The sequence below is a fragment of the Symphalangus syndactylus genome, chromosome X (genome assembly GCF_028878055.3).
Source record: "Symphalangus syndactylus isolate Jambi chromosome X, NHGRI_mSymSyn1-v2.1_pri, whole genome shotgun sequence".
NCBI lineage: Eukaryota > Metazoa > Chordata > Mammalia > Primates > Hylobatidae > Symphalangus > Symphalangus syndactylus.
This window is the reverse complement of record NC_072447.2, coordinates 58,680,537-58,703,971: the sequence shown is the minus strand read 5'-3', so window position 1 is coordinate 58,703,971 and position 23,435 is coordinate 58,680,537. Positions and strand designations below refer to the sequence as shown.

The following is a 23,435-nucleotide window of genomic DNA, read 5'->3' as shown; positions in this document are numbered from 1 at the left end:
TCACAAGGTTATATATAGCAAAGTTAACCAACAAACGACCCCAGGGTCTCTCTCCCCCATATAAACCCCTCACTTTGTAAGCTCAGGGCTGCCTCCTCTGTCTGTGGTGGAGCAGCCGGCAGGTTCAATAAACTTACTCGCCTGACTTTGGGTCTATTCTTCCTTTCTCTCGGCTGACCTTACAATATGTGAGATGCTGAATAAAAGAAAATTTACCAAAAATGGAAGTTAATGTTTTCTGAAACTCTATATGAAATGTTTTCAGTTTATCGTAAATTGCCATAATATATATAAATATCATATAAAGAACATTCTGAATATGTTCAAATTACAGAAACATTACCCAAAAACATCATCACATATCTGAAAAAGTAACTTTTACATATGAATAATGCTCATCTTTTTTGCATAAAGATGATGCCAACCAACCTATTATTGGAAGGATGTTAGACTATGAGAAATTTTTCCAGTTGTGGTGAAGAACTGGTTTCAAGCCATCCCCCATTTCCTAGTTCTTCATGCATGAGGGTAGCTAGTTTATAAAGGTCATTAATTAATGGTCTTCTAAAAAGAAAAGCAAACCAAATTATCAAACTAGCTGTAGAAAAAAAAATAGTCAAGCAAGAGTTTGTGTAGTGAATGGTGTGGCTGATATTCTCACATTCATTTCTAACCACACTCTCAATCCCCATTATTAATTTGAAAAGGTTATCGGTTTCCTGGCAATCTCAGTGATTGTTTTAGTCCAGAAATGGGCACATGAGCTCAGGTGGCCCAATCACCACTGATTTGTAGATGACAGACATGAAAAAGGTTCTCTACTAATGGATGTGAACAAGGAAGCATATATTACCAACTGCCACCACAAGGGAACTATCTTGGGATGAAGCCCACAGCACAGAAGAAACAGACTGAAAAGTAACTGGATCCTTCTAGACTTCAAACCATGCCTGGAGAAAAATCCACCTATGAACTTCCTATTATGTGAGGTAATAAATGTCCTTATTGTTTAAGCTAGAATCAGGTATTTAATACTTGTACCTAAAAACATTCTGAAAACAGAAGACTTGGTCCCTGACAATTTTGTGCAGTGACCATATCAAACCTGGAGATTGCCCTTGTAATGATATTATAGAATTTCCACAAATTTGGAGGGCATACTTTCAATAATTTGATTAATTACATATATCATTTGGCTTCATAAAATTCTCTTTTAGGATTGGGGAACCTTTAAAAAGACAGTATGATGTCTTTCGAAGTAAATAAAACTGAAGTATAAGAAGTCCATGTGATGTGAAAAGATGTTACAACAAAAACCCCAAAGAAATAAAAAATTAAAGAGAAAAAATAAAAAATTTTAAAAAAGAAGTCCATGTAATTATCAGTTGGGAGAAACATGGCATCCATACAAAAATATGGTGAACTGAGAAATAAATATGAATGCTCAAATTCAAAGTCACAAATACTCTAAATGGCAGGAACAGATTTGTAATTGAGCCATTCCTTCCATGAGCAATTGGTCCATTTCTTCCATAGCGATCTTTCTACTCGTTTACACACTGTATCAACAATTATACTCTACCCTCATTATGCTTAGCATCTTATTTTAAGAAAGATCTTAACATGCTGTTTCTTAATCAGAAAAAAAATCATTAAAACTCTAAAGGTGCAGTATGCAAGTACCCATCACCTCACCAAAGTCTCTCTAGTAAAATCCTTTTGACCAAAGCACAGTCCTTATTTCTAATCTTTAAGGTAGTTATCCATAAAAAAATTCCTAGTCTACTGTAACTAGAATTTTCTAAAGTCCTTAATACAGAATGAGGGAAATCATTTATTTGGACATCCTCATATAATGCTTAAAACCTGTTTTAGAATGATTACAGAAAATGGATTAAAAAATTGACAATTTTGGAGAAGCCAAACAAAATCTATGATTGGAAAACACATGTTTCATGTTCTTATACTATAAATATTCCAGGATACAGTACTGTCATTCGACCCACAAAAGACAAAAAGAGAAAGAAAACCCTTCAAGCTCTAACTTAAGGCTTCTCCACATTGGCAGCTCTTGGCATGTAACTTGCCCTGGCCATTTGTAACTGCTTAAGAATTGAAACAACCAAAGCATATTTTGCCCAAAAGTGACAGAAATGCAACAAATGACCAATTACTTGAGGGAAAGAAAAATGGAAGAAAAATCTATCACTGGCTAGAATTTCAGGGAACTTATAAATGGGAAAACTTCCAGCTCAAAAATATGAAGAAACAATTTTTAAGAGTTTCAAGGTTTTCATATTAATGTCAGGAATGATTATTACACTCCTCTAATTTTTTACTTCTGAAGTTCTGTCTATCCTTTAAGTCTCCTGCCTCATAATTTCTATCTGTTTATAATTTTGCTATGTACTTTGAAATAATTTGCTACCTAATTTTTTTTTTTTTTTTGAGATGGAGTTTCGCTCTTACTGTCCAGGCTGGAGTGCAATGGCGCGATCTCAGCTCACCGCAACCTCCGCCTCCTGGGTTCAAGCAATTCTCCTGCCTTAGCCGCTCGAGTAGCTGAGATTACAGGCATGCGCCAGCACGCCCTGCTAATTTTGTATTTTTAGTACAGACGGTGTTTCTCCATGTTGGTCAGGCTGGTCTAGAGTTCCTGACCTCAGGTGATCCGCCCGCCTCGGCCTCCCAAAGTGCTGGGATTACAGGAGTGAGCCACTGTGCCCAGCTGCTACCTGATTTTCTAATCAACTAATTTAACTCAGTGACTCTCTTCACCTATATTTTACCACATATTTATAGATATTTACACATATTTTCTATTAACTGCTCCTAAGATCCATCACATATATTCATCTAAATATATATGCTTGTGCTTCAGCCCAGGGTTATGTATCTCTCAGGTTGTCCTCCAACCCGAAGAAGTGAAATCACTGCATCATCTCCATGGTTTAAGGCTTATAAGCTGTCTGAGAGCCCCATCAGCCATTTGGCTTAGGAGGTTCATGGGTTAGCTTTAGAGTTAGGAGTAAAAAGGAGGTATAGTAGACACTGTAAAGAAGCACTCATATCCCACTTCAAGAAAGAACTGCTGGGAATCCTGCTTGCCGAAAGCCTCTGTGAGATTCTACAGAAGTTGCCTCAGTTGCAGAGAGCCAACTTGTCCCTGGTCACAATTCTTCTCAGGCTGGCCCATGTTCAATATGGAATAATGGGAGTATAAAGGCCTGGCTATCTTGGCCCAACTTGGTATAGCTCTCAAGGGCCATTCTGGCTCCAGAGCATCCCATGAACTTAGTAAAGGCTGTCACAGCTTAATTTCTCCTTCTGTCCAATACTGGTTCTATCCTCCACCTTCCCAAGCTGTTGAACATAAAGGAAACTCCTTACTGAAGAACATAACCTACAACAATAGACTGACTGCACTGAGCCTCCATTTTCCCACAATCCCCTATCCGATTACTATTTTAAGACTTCAAATAAATTCCTACAAGTAAAATGGCCAAATAAAGTGACATGACATTTTTTTAAACTCTTCATTCATATCACCAGCCAAAGGCTAAGAAAATATTTTACAAAGCCTTTTTTCCTTCTGCATCAAATTCATCTGGAATCACAGAAAAGATAAATGATTACCAAATTATACCATCTTCAGACCAAAATTGTTTCTTGGAATTCTTGTAAGACAGAAAGTAGATGAGAGCAAAATGACAATTAAGGGTAAGAAAAACCACAGCCCAAAACACACACAAAACAGGTTCTACCATTTTCTACTATAGAAATAGAAGCCTTTTTGTTTGTTTTTTAAAGGAACTAAACTCAAGAGAAATGCCAAGCTCAGAAAACTTTACACAGAAAAAATGACTATGAATCAGGGCAAATAATTACAGGGCTGTCTTCAGAAAAACAAGGCCAGTAAGTCGCCTATGTACATATACCTGAGCAGCTCACTCACAGAATTACATGTTTACTATATGGTTTACTCCCAGAAGTTATGGTTTATAATATGTTCTCTAAAAATAAATGTCTATTTGCCCAGGGTTAGTAGTTCTCTTATCCTGTACTAGTTCCAAAGAGAGGAGGAGGAGGCAGCCAAAGGTAACAAATGTCTCTATCAACTGGTAATCTTGAGGGTATGAGTATGTGTTGGAGAGGAAGGGAGAGGGCTATTAGAGACAGATTCTAGTTTTGGACTTGCAGAAAGACAATGAAGAGAACAGATACAGAATTTTATTTTAGCTGGGTGCGGTGGCTCACGCCTGTAATCCCAGCACTTTGGGAGGCTGAGGCAGGTGGATCACAAGGTCAGGAGATCAAGACCATCCTGCCTAACACGGTGAAACCCTGTCTCTACTAAAAAGTACAAAAAATTAGCCGGGCGTGGTGGCGGACGCCTGTAGTCCCAGCTACTCGAGAGGCTGAGGCAGGAGAATGGTGTGAACCCGGGAGGCGGGGCTTGCAGTGAGCCGAGATCACACCATTGCACTCCAGCCTGGGCAACAGAGCGAGACTCTGTCTCAAAAAAAAAAAAAAAAAGAGAGAGAGAGAGAGAATTTATTTTAAGTGGAAACGTGCCTTAAAAAGCCTCAAAGAGGATTTCAAAAAATAAATAACAAAACACATCTAGGAAATAGAAACCACCAGCTTGAAATATTAAAATATACTGAATACATTTGCATACCCCTGCATCCATTTTCTCCTTCCTCTTCCCTCTATTACACATTAATCAAGCTGCTGACTACCTATCAATGCCCAGGTCATCTACACAACACTAAATGAAGCACATGTTTTCAAGGACTTAAATCCTTAGATTATCCTTCTCTTCTCTCATCTTACTAGATTACTCTCACCAGCTAGTTTGCTAACACAGTCTATTTGCCACATGCCCTCCCTTCCAAAAAAGAAAACACATATCCAAGATGAATCTCCCTGGATTCATTACCTTCATAACCAAAATTTTTAAATGGCCAGGCACGGTGGCTCACATCTGTAATCTCAATACTTTGGGAGGCTGAGGCGGGAGGATCGCTGGAGCCCAGGGGTTCAAGACTAGCCTGGGCAACAAAGCAAGACCTCTCTAAAAAAAGTACAAAAAATAGCTAGGCATGGTGGCGCGCACCTCTAGTTCCAGCTACTCAGGAGGCTGAGGTAGGAGAATCACTTGAGCCCAGAGTTTGGGGCTGCAGTAAACCATGTTTTTGCCACTGCACTCCAGCCTGGGTGACAAAGCAAGACCCTGTCTCAAAAAATAAAATTAAATTAAAAAAAATATATATATATGAAAAATAAAGCTATAGTCATAGTATAACATAGTGTTAAAAGATTTATTGTTTAACAACCTCTAAGTAGCAAGTACATGTAGCCTCATATGTAAACCTAATTTTCAAGCCTAGGTCTCTCTTTACATGCTCTCAAATTAGCATGTCCTCCAACTACATAAAGGTGCAGCAATAAAAAAGTAGCAGATTGCACAGAATTCTACAGGCATACCTCATTTTATTGCACTTTGCTTTATTGTGCTTCACAGATATTTGCATTCTTTACAAATTGAAGGCTCACAGCAACCCTGCGTAGAGCAAGTCTATCAGTGTCATTTTTCCAAAAGCCATGTGCTCACTTAATGGCTCTGTGTCACATTTTGGTAAACCAATATTCCATACATTTTCATTATTATTGTTATCTGTTATGATGACCTGTGATCACCAATCTTTGCTGTTACTACTGTAATTGTTTTGGGGAATCACTAACTGTGCCCACATAAGACAGTAAATAATCGATAACTGTTGCGTGTGTTCTGACTACTCCACCAACAGGCCATTCCCTAGTCTCTCTCCCTCTCCTTGGGCTTCCGTATTCCCTAATAACACAACAACATTGAAATTATGCATATTAATAACCCTACGATGACCTCTTAGTGTACAAGTGAAAGAAAGAGTTACACATCTCTCACTTTAAATCCAAAGCTAGAAACCATTAAGCTTAGTGAGGAAGGCACTTTGAAAGCTGAGACAGACCAAAAGCTAGGTCTCTTGTGCCAAACAGCCAAGTTACAAATGCAAAGGAAACATTCTTGGAGGAAATTTGAAGTGCTATTCCAGTGAATGCACAAAAGACAAAAAAGCAAAAACAGCCTTACTGCTGATATGGACATGGTCTGAGTGGTCTGGATAAAACATCAAGCCAGCTACAACATTCCCTTAAGCCAAAGCCTACCCCAGTGAAAGGCCCTAACTCTCTCCTTAGTTCTATGAAGGCCAAGAGAAGTGAGGAAGCTGCAGAAGAAAAGTGTAAAGCTAGCAGAGGTTGGTTCGTGAGGTTTAAGGAAAGAAGCCATCTCCATAACATAAAAGCACAAGATGAGGCAGCAAGTGCTGATGGAGAAGTGTAGCAAATTATCCAGAAGATCTAGCTAAGATCATTGATAAAGGTAGCTACACTAAACAATAGATTTTCAATCTCCATGAAACAGCCTTCTATTGAGGAAGATGCCATGTAGGACTTTCATAGACAGGAGAGAGATATCAACATCTGGCTTCAAAGTTTCAGAGGACAGACTGACACTCTTGTTAGGAACTAATGCTGGTGGTGCCTTTAAGTGGAAGCAATTGCTCATTTACCATTCAGAAAATCCTAGGAACCTCAGGAATTATGCTAAATCTACTGTCTATGCTCTATAAATAGAACAACAAAGTCTGAATGACAGCACATCTGTTCACAGCACAGTCGACTGAATATTTTCAGCCCATTGTTGAGAACTATTGTTCAGAAAAAAAGACTCCTTTCAAAATATTATTGCTCACTGACAATGTACCTGGTTACCCAAGAGCTCTGATGGAGATGTACAAGCAGATTAATGTTATTTTCATGCCTGCTAACACAACATCCATTCTGCAGCCTATGCATCAAGGAGTAATTTTGACTTCCAAGTTTTTTGTTTGTTTGTTTGTTTGTTTTGAGACGGAGTCTCACTCTGTCACCCAGGCTGGAGTGCAATGGTGCAATCTCAGCTCACTGCAACCTCCCCCTTCTGCATTCAAGTGATTCTCATTCCTCAACCTCCTGAGTAGCTGGGACTACAGGCGTGTACCACCGCACCCAGCCAATTTTTGTACTTTTAGTAGAGACGGGGTTTCGCCATGTTAGCCAGGTGGGTCTCGACTCTTGACCTCAGGTAATCCACCTACCGAGGCCTCCCAAAGAGCTGGGATTACAGGCGTGAGCCACCGCACCCGGCCTCAAATCTTATTAAAGTAATACATTTTGTAAGGCTATATAGCTGCCATAAATAAGTGATTCCTCTCATGGATCTCGGGAAAGTAAATTGAAAGCCTTCTGGAAAAGATTCATCATTCTTGATGCCATTAAGAACACTTGAGGTCAAAAGGCCGGGAGCAGTGGCTCATGCCTGTAACCTCAGCACTTTGGGAGGCTGAAGTGGGCGGATCACCTGAGGTCAGGAGTTCGCGACCAGCCTGACCAACTTGGTGAAACCCTGTCTCTACTAAAAATATAAAATTAGCCAGGCATGGTGTCACATGCCTGTAATCCCAGCTACTCAGGAGGCTGAGGCAGGAGAATCACTTGAACCCAGGAGGCAGAGGTTGCAGTGAGCTGAAATCACGCCACTGCACTCCAGCCTAGGCAACAAGAGTGAAACTCCATTTCAAAAAAAAAAAAGAATATCTGAGGTCAAAATACCGACATTAGCAGGAGTTTGGAAGAAGCTGATTCCCATCCCTCCCCACAGATGACTTTGAGGGGTTCAAGATTTCAATGAAGGAAGTAACTGCAGAAGTGCTGGAAACAGCAAAAGAAACAGAATTACAAGTGGAGCCTGAATGGATAAGGAACTGCTTCTTATAGATGAGCAAAGAAAGTAGTTTCTTTAAAAAAGAGAAAGACAGAGAGAGAGAGAGAGAGAGAGAGACAGAGACAGAGACAGACAGACACACACACACACACACACACACACACCCTGTCACCCTGGCTGGAGTGCAGTGATATGATCCCAGCTCACCACAGCCTCAACCTCCCAGGTTCAAGTGTTCCTCCACTTCAGCCTCCAGGGTAGGTGCATGCCACCACACTCAGCTAAATTTTTTTTTTAATAGGGGGTCTCGCTATGTTGTCCAGGCTGGTCTTGAACTCCTGGGCTCAAGTAATCCTCCTGCCTTGGCCTCCCAAAATGCTGCAATCACAGGCATGAGCCACTGTGCCTGGTCAAAAGGAGTTTCTTGAAATGGAATCTACTCCTGATAAAGGTGCTGTGAACACTGTGGAAATGGTAACAACCAATTTAGAATATTACCGTAAACTTAGTTAACAGAGTAGTGGCAGGGTTGAGAGGACTGACTCCAGTTCTGAAAGAAGCTCTACTGTGAGTAAAATGCTTTCAAACAGCATCACATGCTACAGAGAAACCTTTCATGAAAGGAAGAGTCCACTGATGCGACAAAGTTCAATGTTTTCTTACTTTAACAAACTGCCACAGCCACCCCAACCTGCAGCAACCACCACCCTGATCATTCAGCACATATCAACAACGATGCAAGACCCTCCATCAGCAAAAAGATTACAACTTGATGACAGTTCAGTTGATTGTTAGCACTTTTTAGCAAGAAAGTTTTTTTAACTAAAGTATGTACATTTTTTAGACATAATGCTACTGCACACTTACAGTGCAAACATAACTTTTATATGTAATAGGAAACAAAAAAAATGTGTGTTTGATTGGTTTTATTACAATATTCGCAATAAATTGCAGTGGTCTGAAATCAAACCTGCAATATCTCCCAGGTATGCTTCTATCTATTTTTTGGTACAATAGTTTCCTTTAAATAAGTTTCCAGTTTTAATTAAAGATAAAATATCTAACGGAGTATTAAGTAATTATTAACACCCATTACCCCGTTGGACTGAAACCATTTTGCTAAGTACCAACCAGTGTCACACAATCTGAAAATCTATGAGGCGTCATCCCTCACCTCTCCCCTTTTACAGATTAGACAACAGATACTCAGCGATGTTTATATATAATCTGTTGAAGGTAGTGCAGCTGTATATAACAGAGCTGAGCTGAGAAATAAGCCTAATTTCAAACCTTACAGAATATGCCTGTCTCTGACTAAAATTGCATTTTCATTAGGAAAACATTCACTTGACCTAACATAAAAGTCGCATAATAAAACATCAATATGAAATACTAACAATCCTTCACTTTAGCCCTGACTAAAGATAGCCCTATCTGCCAGATGTTTTGCCCTCTAAACACACTTGTTGAAAACAAGCGTAACACATCCATCCACTCCACACCAAAATGTTTACTATCATCAAAAGGTTAAAATGTTCTTGGTCATAATAATAATTTTCTTTTAATGTGGATTTTTTTCTTTGGTATTGGAAGGGCGGGGTTTGGGGGTGCTTTTAACTTCCTGAGTAATGGTCTGAGTTGGCAGCTTGGTACCATAAAAAGAGCAAATCTTAGGGGGGCTGACTACTTTCAGTTATTTAACTCACTTATTTCTTAAAGGAAAAACATTTCAAGTAGATTTTAAAAACTGGTTTTATCCAAGGCTCATCTGTGATCATCTCTCTGTATTACTTACGTTTACAATAACACGGCTACTTAATGATCAGATTTTCATTCAAATATTTTTGAGCTAAAATGGAAACGTTTTAAATAGGATAAAGAAAAATGCTGAGTTTTTGTTACCTTTCCAAAGTATCCATCAATGTACAAATATCTATATCAAACTGGGTCACTTTCTACTATGGGAAGGCCTTTCAAGAGCAAGGATTTTCACAAGGCAGAACAAAACTGCACTGTACATGCAGGTGGTTTTCACTTTTACTGAATAGCCAACTTATTGATGATTTCCATTTCCATCTACTCTACTTTTCTTTCTCATTGTTTAGTTTGCTCATGCACTTACAATTTCTAGGAAAATTCTCTTGATAAAGCACAAATAATTGCAATCCAACACATGTATAAATCAAACAATAATGAACAAGAAAAAAATTACCTTTTGGATAATCTTCCAATAAGAGGTTGAAGTGACCTAATTGACAAAAGAAATCAGACTCCACTTTTCCTTCAGCTTTTAAGATTAGAGATTCATAGCAGCGAACAGCCTAGAAATAAAAAAAATACAAATATGTAAGCAAAAACTAAAGTCCTAAAATATTTCCTCCCCAAGATAATGCATATAGCCTCCATTTGATCACCTAAGAAGTCAATATTGAAAATTTCACTTCTATCTTAGACATATTCAATACAACATTCTATAGAAGGAACAGCTTCCCTATGTATTTATTAAAAGAGCCACTAGTTATGGCATAAGTGCTTTTCCCATTTATACATGGAAACAATACTTGCCAAATATGATAATATAGGAGCACTTTGATAATTTTATTCATAAGTTGAAAGTCTAAATTATTACTGTGGTTCCTGTTGATATAAACAAAACTGCTCTCAAATATAAATAATATGCATCTTTCCCACAGGTGGGAAGAACTTTATTGAATTATGTGAGATCTCACAGAATCTCTAGAGTAATAAAAATACCTACAATTTACACTGAACTGCTTTTACTGACTTTTTGCCAGACCTCTACCAGTTTTAAACTACCATATACTGCCTTTCAATTGTCTTCTCCACATGATATATTTCACACACCAACTCTGTTTCTGATCTTACTTCCTAACTCCAATTCATGCATATGCTCTCACTCTCACATTTCCTCCCCTAAAGAAAAAAATAACATTATTTTAACAATATCAATTCGTTTTTATAACACAGGACAACTGCAAGAGAAAATGAACAACAGAAAGAACCCAGTTCTAGAGTCTGATTACAAATTCCAGTTGTCATTTGCTACAGGAGATCCTGGGGAATTTATCCTTTCTATTTTAGTAACACTCAAAGAGCTGATATAAAAGGATTAAAACTAGAAAACTTCTCTAAGGCTTTATCTCAGTGTTCAGGACACAATAGGTACTTAATTGTTTCTTTATCTTCACAGGTAATAACAAAGCTCTAATTCTCTCAAGGTTCCCAATAATTTTGTCAAAATTTCTCCCATTAACAATTAGGTGTTCCGTAACATTGCTCTGTTAATAATGTGTCCCAGAGTCATTAAAGTAAGACATATGTGTGAATTCTCAAATCTCTGATATACTCTCAGGAACACTTGCAAGTTTGGTACTCACAAAGAAAGAAACTTGGTTAGTTTCTATCACAATAAAAAACGTTCACTACCATTTCAAGAACTTTGTTGAGATAAGAAAATGTGATGTGGGACAGAGTACTCACTTCGAATGCCTTCATTTTTCCTCTCCTGTGAAATAGAGCCTTTAATATAGAGTTTAAAAATTTATATCCTAACATTTACCTATCCTAAGCACATAAATAAATATTCAACAAGTTTGGATAATCCATTCTAAACAAGGCGAATTCTAGGCTGAGTCTATTATCCTTAAAGCCTAAGGGTTTATAAAAGAACTTGTCTTCAATTCCTGTTCTACTCTTAGCTATAGGTACCAAATCACAATCACTGAAAGTTAATCTTTCTGCTTCCCTATAATTAAAAAAGTCTGAATGCTACACTGAAGTCTCAGAAATTACTATAATCTGAAGGTACGAAATTTCAAAATCCTTTTAAGTCATATATAATTCTTATCTGGCAGATGGTTAGAGTATAAAAATACAATTTATTACAGTGCTTTATAATATGAGAGAAATTCATAACATTATTGGGATACATTACAATTCTTAATTTCACATTAATGAATAAGAATATTGTAAATAAAGTTCTCATTATAATAGTGAGCGTATTTTTTTTTTAACTCAGGTTATTTATAAACCTTTCCTACTCCTCTGAGAGCTTCATATGGCTGATTAACATTAAATTTATAAGCAACTATGTTTTCATGGTAAAAAGGATCCAAGACATAAACACAAATTTTCTTTAATGATATAAACAAAAAAGATGCCAACATTCTCTACTTCCTCTTATCACCCTTCGTGCCACTGCCTTGATCATCAATTGCCTATCTTCTACTTGTCATAAAACTAAGGAACACACCAAAATTAATATTATACATAATGCTGATCATCATGAAATATAAAATCAGGTAAAAACCAGAATGGTTGATTTTAAATTCAGGTACCCATACACTCAGGCTTGATTAACAAATTCTTAATAATTTCCCCATAAAGCTGCCATGCACCTACCAAACTAACGTTGGTGGTCAATGATGCTGACAGAGCCAAACATCAAATGAGATGAAAATAAGCAAAAGCACAGAAGAAAGTTGCCAAGCACTCTGTATTACTACTTCATAGTGAAACTTCATGAATCTATTTGAAGTATCTGAGGTAATTCTAATATCAGATACAGCCCAAATATCTAACACATTTTTTAAAGAACATTTAAAGGAAAATAAGTAACTTGAGATAATTTCCAATACTCCTAACTCATACAATAATCTATAATAAAACACAGAATTTTTATATTTTTACTCAAGAGGCTAATGATAACAGAAGATATATACTGTTTAGATTCAGAACAACGTTCAGATAAACTTCCATAAAGCAAATATATCTCCAGTCAATAGGATTATTTTCATTTCTTGCTTTTAAAATTTTAAATGTACACAAGTAAAATTATCCCTGTACAGTAGCTTTGTACACAACTGCAGAGAAGGACTGGAATATAAAACAGGTACAAAAAAAGAAAGTCTAGGGGCACATGTTCTCAGGATCTCCTGAGGGCTGTGTCACAGCAAAAAAAAAAAAAAAAAAAAAAGTCTATATAGTTGTCCCACACCGAATCTTCCTTGTATTTTGTTCATTTTGCTTTTCTATATTTTTTAGATTTTTTTCATAATTAACCTCTATCATTTCTATTCTTATAAAAATCATTAAAAGGGCCGGGCGCGGTGGTTCACGCCTGTAATCCCAGCACTTTGGGAGGCTGAGGCGAGCAGATCACAAGGTCAGGAGATGGAGACCATCCTGGCTATCACAGTGAAACCCTGTCTCTACTAAAAACACAAAAAATGAGCCGGGCGTAGTGGTGGGCGCCTGTAGTCCCAGCTACTCGGGAAGCTGGGGCAAGAGAATTCCTTGAACCCAGGAGGTGGAGGTTGCAGTGAGCTGAGATTGCGCCACTGCACTCCGACTATGGGCGACAGAGCTAGACTCAGTCTCAAAAAAAAAAAAAAAAAAAAAAATTCATTAAAGAATTATTATGCTTTCCCCCGAGGACTCATCCTACACCTTTAGTGTAAGGATAGTCAGAAATTTGAAAGAAAAGCATTTGTGGTTGCATCAGCAATCAACAGAGCAATTTCTGCAATGATACAAATACCCTATGATCTGTGCTGTCCAATACAGTAGCCATGACACATGTTGTTATTGAGCACTTTGAAACATGTTTAGTGCAAGTGGACAAGTGAATTTTTAAATTATTTCATTTTAATATTTAAATTTAAATAAACATGTGGCTAATGGCTACCATACTGGACAGTACAGACCTAGATAATTCTTAAAGCCTAAAAACAACTTAATATTCAATCCATATACTAAATATTAGGAAAGCAAAATTTATTATGTTTATAAATGAAAAGCCTATAAAAATAATATCTTGCAGCAAGGAAGATAAAAGCAATACCCTCCACAAAAATCATTGTTACATCCTCTAATTGTTTACAGCTGGTGGACTGCACATCCATAATCCTTACTACCTACTAGGAAAAAAAACACTGAAAAGGGAAATAAATGAACTAAGATCCTCCCAGCTACGTAGAAAGCTTGGGTGTGTTTTTTATTTCCATCATAGTGCCATATTCCACAACATTCAATATAACTTGTGCTTGGTTATCTGCTGCACTGTTATTATTTTAAAAATCAGCTATTCCAGAAAAGTAACGTTACCATTACCCTGTATTTCTAAACTCTGACAGATGAAGTTTTGAGCTTGTGAACACAGACATGTAACTAATTTAATTTTTTTAATGTGCAGATGAACTTGGTCAGTGCCTTGCTAAAATAGGACGCTGTCAATATTTTAGAATTGTTAAATATATGTAACATTTAAACTTTTTTCTTTTCAACTTAAAAGATTAACTGCAGTAGCTGGGTGACTACAAATAGTAGAGAAAATACAGATTTTAATACCCCAATGGTTTTAAATGAAGTAAAACTTTTAGGCTGAATATAATAAAAACAAATATGCAGTCCTGCCCATAATTTTTATTTATTTTTATTTTTATTTTTGAAATGGGGTTTTGCTCTTGTTGCCCAGGCTGGAGTGCAATAGTGTGGTCTCAGCTATTGCAACCTCGGCCTCCCACGTTCAAGCGATTCTCCTGCCTCAGCCTCCCAGTTAGCTGGAATTACAGGCACCCACCACCGTGCCCAGCTAATTTTTGTATTTTTAGTAGAGACGGGGTTTCACCATGTTGGCCAGGCTGGTCTCGAACTCCTGACCTCAAGTGATCCGCCCGCCTCAGCCTCCTAGGTAGTGGGATTACAGGTGTGAGCCACCACGCCCGGCCCTGCCCATAATTTTTAAAAGCCAACCATACGCATACACAATGGTTGAGCATCCAGCAACCAGCAAACTCTTTAAAATAGATTAAGGGATTTAAGCAGACAACAGGTCAATGTATCATCCATGAAATATGGCTATTTGGCCAGGCACGATGGCTCACGCCTATAATCCCAGCACAAGGCAGGAGGATTCCTTGAGCCCAGGAGTTCAAGACCAGCCCGGGCAACATAGCGAGGCCTCGTCTCTACAAAAACTAAAAAAAATTAGCCAGGCATGGTGTGGTGCCTGCCTGTGATCCCAGCTACGTGGGAAGCTTGAGGCGGGAGGATGGCTTGGGTCTGGGAAGTTGAGGCTACAGTGAGCCATGATTGCACCACTGCACTCCAGCCTGGGCGACAGAGCAAGACCCTGTCAAAGGAAAAGGAAAAGGAGGAGGAAGAGGAAAAGGAAAAGGAAACGGAAGGAAATTTTAAAAATATTTGTGGCCCAAATTAATAAATTATATTATACTCATCAACAGCTATACTCAGCTCACCAAGGTCTACTCTGATCAGATCTCTAGCATTATCAGTTCTGAATACCACATTTCAACAGGTGATAATACAAAGAGGGCTACAAGTTTGGTAAAGGATGTGGAAACTGTCATATGAAAACTATCTTAACTAAGTTTAACTGAGGAGAATCAAACGGGATTGAAGCTTTACTTAAATATTTAAAAAGCAGTCACTTAGATGAGAAGATTAATTGCACTTTGGGTAGTGCCAATGAATGAGTATAAATTCAGCTCATTCAGAAGGTAGGAAAAATTAGACACGCCAAAAATTAAATGGGCCATCACTGGCTCATATAAATGCAAAGAATTAAAGCATATATTACTAAGCTATTTTAGTGGGAGTTAGAAAGCAGATACCTTATTTTGGATACAATTCTAACTGCATTTTTTAAAAAATATCCTTGGACTCTATGATTCTAAGTACAGCCCTGTAAAATTTATACAATAAAAAATAAGGTAAAATTAAAAATTAAAAAAGAATTATGGTTTTTAGAAGCTTACAACTTTCTCAATAAAAGACCACTCAAGACAATGCAGTTTTAAAATAAGACTATTTTAGGGAAAAAGAAAAACCCCTATATTAACATAATGGGGATAAATATTGCACACATTTTTTTTTTTTTTTTTTGAGACAGAGTCTCGCTCTGTCGCCCAGGCTGGAGCGCAGTGGCGCAATCTCGGCTCACTGCAAGCTCCGCCTCCTGGGTTCTCGCCATTCTCCTGCCTCAGCCTCTCCAAGTAGCTGGGACTACAGGCGCCCGCCACCATGCCCGGCTAATTTTTTTTGTATTTTTAGTAGAGACGGGGTTTCACCGTGGTCTCAATCTCCTGACCTCGTGATCCGCCTGCCTCGGCCTCCCAAAGTGCTAGGATTACAAGCGTGAGCCACTGCGCCCGGCCATATTGCACCCATTTTTATTAAAAAATCACTGAAATATTACCAGTTGTTTAATGGATATAAAGTTTCAGTTTTACAAGATGAAAAGAGTTCTGGAGACTAACACTACTGTTAGTACATCTGAAAAGGTTACATTGGTAGATCGCATATTATGTATATTTTGCACTAGTTTTATTTTTAAGGTACTAAACTAGATAATACCTGTGGATAATTAAAAATATTTAGTATTATACCAGTCACTCATCAATGAGCACCTACTCCATCCTGGTCACTTTTATTGGCTGCTAGGTATCCAAAGTGAAGGCAAATTGGTTCCTGTCTCCTTTATTTTCCTGTGTATCTTTTTTTTCTCCGGGATCCTCTTTTCTAACCCATCTGCCTTCCTCACTCCTCTTTCTTCCTTGGTTCTACCTTACTATCTTGATCCTTAACTAAAGATACTTTCCCAAGAGTCACTTTTGTGTACTATAAACTTCTGTTTACACAAGAGAAGCAGGGGCGGGGAGGGAATAAGAAGAAAGACAAAGAAGGAAGAAGAAATCTTTTAACTCTAAACAACTTATCAGACTTTTTCCACTTGGACATCCCAATATCATCTTAAATTTCACCAAGTAAAAATTAAGTTTCTTGCACTGTTCAAAAATTCTCTCTTTAAGTTTCCTTTTCATAAATAGCACCTAGTCAAATCATTTCTTTATGCCTACACACCTAACTGATTACTACTAAGTCTTCCCTAACACCTCCCATAACCATTCCCCTTTTTCTTTTTACCTATTATTTCCCCAAATTCCAATGAATGCCCGTACTACACCGTTACTGCCACTTGTTGCTCCTTGACTGGTCTGTTTCTACAGCCCAACTCATACCCTAAACAAACAAAACCCACTCTTCCAGCAATGCTATTTATTGTCATGCTTCCCAGCTCTTAAACTTCCAATTATTTCCTACTGCCTATAACAGTGAGTACTTGGCTCCAGTCCCAGCCTACACATCCATATTTTTTCTTTCCCTGTTCTCCAACACAAAGCCCACTCTACTCCAACCCCACATCAAACTCTCATCCCACTAACTTCCTACATTTTTAACAGCTTGTTATTCAGACATCCTAAAGAGGTGGCAAACTATGTAACTATAGGAGATCACCCCTGCTACTTCTGACACAGATGAGTAAAAGAATTTGTTGCAGTAATCCAGACAATATCAAGAAAAGGTGTTTCTCTACTGCACCACTACCATCACCACCACCGACTTAGTTATTAGACTGTTTTCTTACTCTACATTATGTATAAAGAGACATAATATCTGATGTATAATATTACTATTCTTCTGACCTGTTCCCAACAAATCCCTAAAAGCATATGCATCATTAAACTTGATAACCTTTCCAGAAAGATGTGTCGTAAATCAGAAGGAAATTCTTCCTGTTTGTGGGTATTCGGCAATGCCTTTGTCTGGCTGCTTTTAAAACACCATAAATATACTTAGGAATTTAAAAGGATTGAAACTACCTGAATCTAAACCATTTTTGAAACGTCAACACATTATACCTTTTTTTTAATGAAGGAAGAGTTACAATTAAAATAATCTTAAGTATTACTGATTTTTTTTTTTTTTTTAAGGCAAGGTCTCACTCTGTCACCCAGGCTGGAGTGTAGTGGCACAATCACAGCTCACTGCAGCCTTGACTCCCTCCCAGGCTTAGGTGATCCTCCCACTTCAACCCCCTCAAGTGGCTGGAACTACAGGCACATGCCACCACGCCTGGCTAATTTTTGTACTTTTTGTAGAGACGGGGTTTCACTATGCTGGCCAGGCTGGTCTCAAACGATCCACCCGCCTTGGCCTCCCAAAGTGCTGGGATTATAGGCATAAAGTATTACTGATTCTTAATGACATATCTACTCCTGAACTTATATATCAAAGTTGCAGACTTTTTAATTTCATTTACTATTTCTGAAAATATATTTATCGCCGGGCGCGGTGGCTCACGCTTGTAATCCCAGCACTTTGGGAGGCCGAGGCGGGCGGATCACGAGGTCAGGAGATCGAGACCACGGTGAAACCCTGTCTCTACTAAAAATACAAAAAAATTAGCCGGGCGTGGTGGCGGGCGCCTGTAGTCCCAGCTACTCGGAGAGGCTGAGGCAGGAGAATGGCGTGAACCCGGGAGGCAGAGCTTGCAGTGAGCCGAGATTGCGCCACTGCACTCCAGCCTGGGCGACAGAGCGAGACTCCGTCTCAAAAAAAAAAAAAAAAAAAAAAAAAAGAAAATATATTTATCACCACTTCAAAAAGGCATATATAGTAAAAAGTCTCTCTCCTAGTCCTGACCCCAGCCGCCCAGTTCCCTTTCCCAGAAGCAACAAATACCTAAAATTTCTAACATATTCAAGATTATATTGTAAAGAAAAAGAAAAAAGAGATTATATCGTGCAGATGTAAGCACATATACTTTTCCTACCTTATTAATAAACACTGTTTTGTAACTTGCTTCAGATTCTAGGTGTCTCAGATATCCTTCCTCCTCCTCTTTGTTAATAGAACCCCTAAATTTAATTAGGCACATTTTTACACAGACTGAAGGCTGAGATTCCCAGCCATCCTTGTAGGTGTGGTTTGGTGATTAAATTCTGCCCAGTGGAATATAAGGGAAAGACAGGCTCCACTTCAACCCCTCCTCTGCCTACTTGGGTAGAATCATTCAGATGGCAAGAACTTCAGTAACTCTCATGGACTAAGAGGTAGATGCCACAGCTAAGAACAGCAGAGTAGGAAATGGAAGCCCATGTTCCTGGAACAGTAGAGTTCCAGTGCAGCCCAGAACTGTTTTTGAGAATTCTTTAAGAGACAGATATGTGTGTAACACTCTTTCCTCGCTTAAGAACAAAAACAAAAAAAAAAAACAAAGCTGGGTGCAATGGCTCACACCTGTAATCCCAGCACTTTGGGAGGCTGAGGTGGGGGGATTACTGGAGACCAGCCTGGGCAACATAGGGAGACTCCCATCTCTACAAAAACATTTTTAAAAATTATGCTGGCATGATGGCACACACCTGTGGTCCCAGCTACTCAGGAGGCTGAGAGGTGGTAGGATCACTTGAGCCCAGGAGGTGGTGGCTGCAGTGAGCTGTGATTACGCCACTGCAGCCCGGGCAACGCAGTGAGACACTGTCTCAAAACAAAACCGCCACCACCAACAACAAAACAACTGCCTAATGAAATAATCATTAACACACACAAAAAGGATGAAGGGAAGAAAAAAAGAAACCCAGTTAATCGTCACCCATATCTAACATTTTAGAGATGATAAAGGAACTTAAACATTTGTCACTCTATCCTATTTCCTACTTTCAATTAATACACATCTTTTGTCAAAAGAGTCAGTAGAAGGGCTGAACGTGGTGGCTCGCACCTATAACCCCAGCACTCTGGGAGGCCGAGGTGGGCTGATCACCTGAGGTCAGGAGTTTGAGACCAACCAGGCCAACATGATGAAAACCCGCCTCTACTAAAAATACAAAAAATTAGCTGGGCGTGGTGGTGGGCACCTGTAATTCCAGCTACTCAGGAGGCCGAGGCAGGAGAATCGCTTGAACCTGGGAAGCGGAGGATGCAGTGAGCCGATATCGCGCCACTGTACTCCAGCCTGGGCAATGACAGCGAAACCTCGTCTCAAAAAAAAAAAAAAAAAAAGTCAGTAGAATAAAAGTTAAAGATGCCAGTCTGAATCCTAGATTTTTCAGTCTCTTTGGGCCTACTACTCTGCATTCATGGGATGTGTTGAATGCTAATGAGTAAACAAGCATCATTCAAGAAACCATCACTGGCACTTTAAGAACCATTCTTTTCAAATAAACTATTTAAAACACTTTGCTATTGCAAGATACTCTCAAAGAATTACACTATTGAAATCAAACTAGACAACTTAGTAAAGTGTTGATAGCTAATATTTGAGCTCTTGATATATACCAAGCACTATTCTAAGCAACTCACATATACTTATTCTTTAATCCTCACAATTACTATGAAATGGGGTCTATTACAGTAATTATCCCTACTTCACTGACAGGAAAACTGAGGCCTAAGTAAATCCTGTGCTCATGGTCACAAAGCTACAAACTAGCAAAGGGTGGATTCAAACAGTATGGCTTCACAGCCTCTGAGCAGTAAGGTAGTTGACTCAGGTCATGCCCAGGGACCTAAAGTCATGTGCAAGAACGACCCTCTCCATAATCAGCTTTTTCTCCTACACACTAGCTCCTCCTCCCCAACTCCACACCAAGCAGAAAAGCAACACATAAAATTTCAACTCCCAGCTCTCACAAACCATTCCCAGACTTAGCCTCAGTTCTCTACCATATTTTCTCACCCCTTTATTTTAAATCATTATAAAAAGCAATCATCACTATAACAAAAAATAAAAAATAAACAGACATAAACATATCCAAAACAAAAGTAACCCAACCAAAAAAAACTAAGTTCCCATATTCAAAAGACACCTGTGACAGAAAAATAAAACACTACTACATATATACATATGTATATGTATAAAATAATATACCAGTTCAGACTAAGTGTGGTATGTATCTGAAAAATGTTAAACAGCTTTATCCCACTTTCTTGCAGCTTCGGAATGACAACTCCTTAGTTTACCTTGTGTTGTTGATTTTTCTCTCTTTAGTATTTTTGGCAAATGTTAGGAATAACACTCAAAATCCTAAGGAAATTGAACACTCGAACAAAGGATTCTTAGCAAAGCAATTTTACTTCTGCACAGAGGAGTGCCTCCTTGGCCAGTCACCACGAGAGCACACCTGAACAAAGGGGCACGAGAGCCTTTATTCCTGACGCAAGTCCTGCCCCTGTATCCTCTCCTCATTGGCCGGGGTCGGGTCGTACAATCTAAACTAATCCCGGTTGGCTGAACATTTGAATTTTTTTAGATAAGGTGGGCACGTAAAAGAAAGTGGAGAGGAAAGGGGAAGAGGTGTCTGCAACGACCTAGAAAGTTAGTCCTCTTTCCAAATAAAGAAAGGAACGTGAGCTGGTACTGATAACGCCTGGTACTGTGGCGTGCCTGGGCATCTATAACAAAGGCAAAAAGGAAAAAAAAGGAGAAAAAGGAAAAAAGGGCAAAGGAGGGTACTACGAATTAAAGAATAAAAGATTGATCAGATTATTTGAAGAGAAACCTCATCATATCCCAAAGCAAAGAAATGACAAATACAGCTGCAACAAAGCAAACTAAGCTGTACCGTCTCAACAGTCAACAAGTTGCTAGTTTACTACTAACTCCAAAACTTATCTTAGATGCATGCAACCACATGAATTAATGGATTCTATATTCACACACACAGACACACACACACAAACACACACTCACACCCAGGGTATACATTAAATAAAAAGAAGCTGTATTGACACAACAGCTAAGTTATTTTCCAAATTTTTTTGTAGCATCCTAAATGTAACATTTTAAAGATGGAATATATTCAAGTACATTATAAAGTCTCCTTACTCAAATTAAGCAACGAATTAAGCCTTAAACGATCTTTTAAAAACTGTATTTTGGGGCCAAGGACAGTATAAGAGATAATTTCAGTTCAGAATGATCCTGTGATTTTCCATATAAAAAAGTTGGCAAGGCCGGGCGTGGTGGCTCACGCCTGTAATCCCAGCACTTTGGGAGGTCAAGGCGGGTGGATCACGATGTCAGGAGTTCGAGACCAGGCTGGCCAATACGGTGAAACCCCATCTCTACTAAAAATACAAAAATTAGCCAGGCGTGGTGGCGTGCGCCTGTAGTCCCAGCTACCCGAAGGCAGAGGCAGAAGAATCGCTTGAACCCGGGAGGCGGAGCTTGCAGTAAGGAGAGATCGCGCCACTGCATTCCAGCCTAGGTGACAGGGCGAGACTCCATCTCAAAGAAAAAAAAAAAAGTTGGCATTATAACCCTTTATTTTTAAATTTAATTTGCTTGTGCTACTCCACAGGGTCTATTATTTACCTAGAGGTTGACAGAAACAGTCTTACAGCAATCATTATGCCTGTTATTTAAGCTATACACATTTAACTCAGAATTACAAAAAGATACATGTATAAAGAAAGCCTGCCTGCAGCAAAATTATGTAGACCATATCTTTATGAAGGTAAAAGACTACATTATTCTGCTTGCTGTACCCTGGTCAAATATGTAGTTCAAATTAATATCTTTGGTAGCAAAGTATGCATTCCTTTGCCTTACACACATTTTTAAATAAATGCACATAAAAAGGAAGAAGCAAGCACTTCAGATTGCATGAAAAGGTGGAAGAGATAGGGTTTATGAGCATGAGCTCCACTGAAAATATGCCTTGAATTCTATAACTTCTAAAATGTAGGCACTTAGATTATTTCTTGAAAACATGAAAAACCTTAAATCTAGAGAAATTGCAACATGATAAAGGACCCTCCCCCAAAATAAGTGCCTTAAAAAAAAAAAAGCTTTTTAATAGGCCCGAATATACCCTTTCAGACTTTTCTCTATGCATATATGCAAAGAGTAAAAATCTTTTCGTTTTTTTCTTTTGAAAGGTCTCACTCTGTCACCAAGGCTAGGGTGCAGAGGCGCGCCATCATGTTCACTGCAGCCTGGACCTCCCAGGCTCAAGCGATCCACTGCCTCAGCCACCCAAGTAGCTGGAACTACAGGCACGCACTAACACGCCCGGCTAATTTTTGTATTTTTTTTTTTGTAGAGACAAGGTTTCGCCACATAGACCAGGCTGGTCTCTCTAACTCCCAAACTCAAGTGATCTACCTGCCTCGGCATCCCAAAGTGCTAGGATTACAGAACTGAGCCACCGCACTCAGCCTAGTACAAATCTTTATATGCAATTTTATAAAGTTTTATAAAATTTTTATTTGATTCAATATATTGTTTATCATGTCAAAACATAGAGATCTCAAAATTAACATCTGCATAGCATTTTATTGAACAGTTAAACTATAATTTGTTTCTATTGAAGAGTATCCGATTGTTAACCAAGTTTTTGCTATTATTAGGGTAAGTTCCTCACAGTCAAATTAAAAGCACAATTTAAGCTTCTGATAAGCCAACCAGCAAAGCTGAACCAATATAACCTTCCACCAGCAGTGCTCGTTTCAAGTTTTTTCATTACTTTTTCCCTAATATTTACTAGCTAAGTTTATTACTTCTTTCAAGAATTATCAACCTGTCCATACATTGTGCACAGTTCTCAGTATACTACATCATAAATAGTTCTTTTCCTAAATGATCTGTCAGGTGCTATTTATATATAAAGGACTTCTATATATAATGTTACGGAGTATTTTTTCCCAGATTACATTTATCTTTGACTTCTTTACAGAGTTTTTGACGTAAAAGTTTCCCTATTTTCTCAAAACCACCCACCACTTCCTTTACAGT

General features: G+C 38.5%; 1 protein-coding gene across 23 annotated transcripts in view; it reads right to left on the bottom strand.

Moving 5' to 3' along the window:
• Positions 1–23,435, bottom strand: part of KDM6A (lysine demethylase 6A) — a 239,873-nt gene that overhangs the window by 138,258 nt on the left and 78,180 nt on the right. For 22 of the 23 annotated variants that reach the window (XR_008654905.2, XM_055269081.2, XM_055269068.2 and 19 more), the window contains exon 3: positions 10,023–10,131. The exons of the other annotated variant lie outside the window; for it this stretch is intronic. Coding sequence is in view for 21 of the 22 variants with exons in the window: in XM_055269081.2 (XP_055125056.1) it covers positions 10,023–10,131 (109 nt within the window). In the remaining variant the exon portion in view is untranslated. The remainder of the gene's footprint in view (positions 1–10,022; positions 10,132–23,435) is intronic. 23 annotated transcript variants of the gene reach the window in all.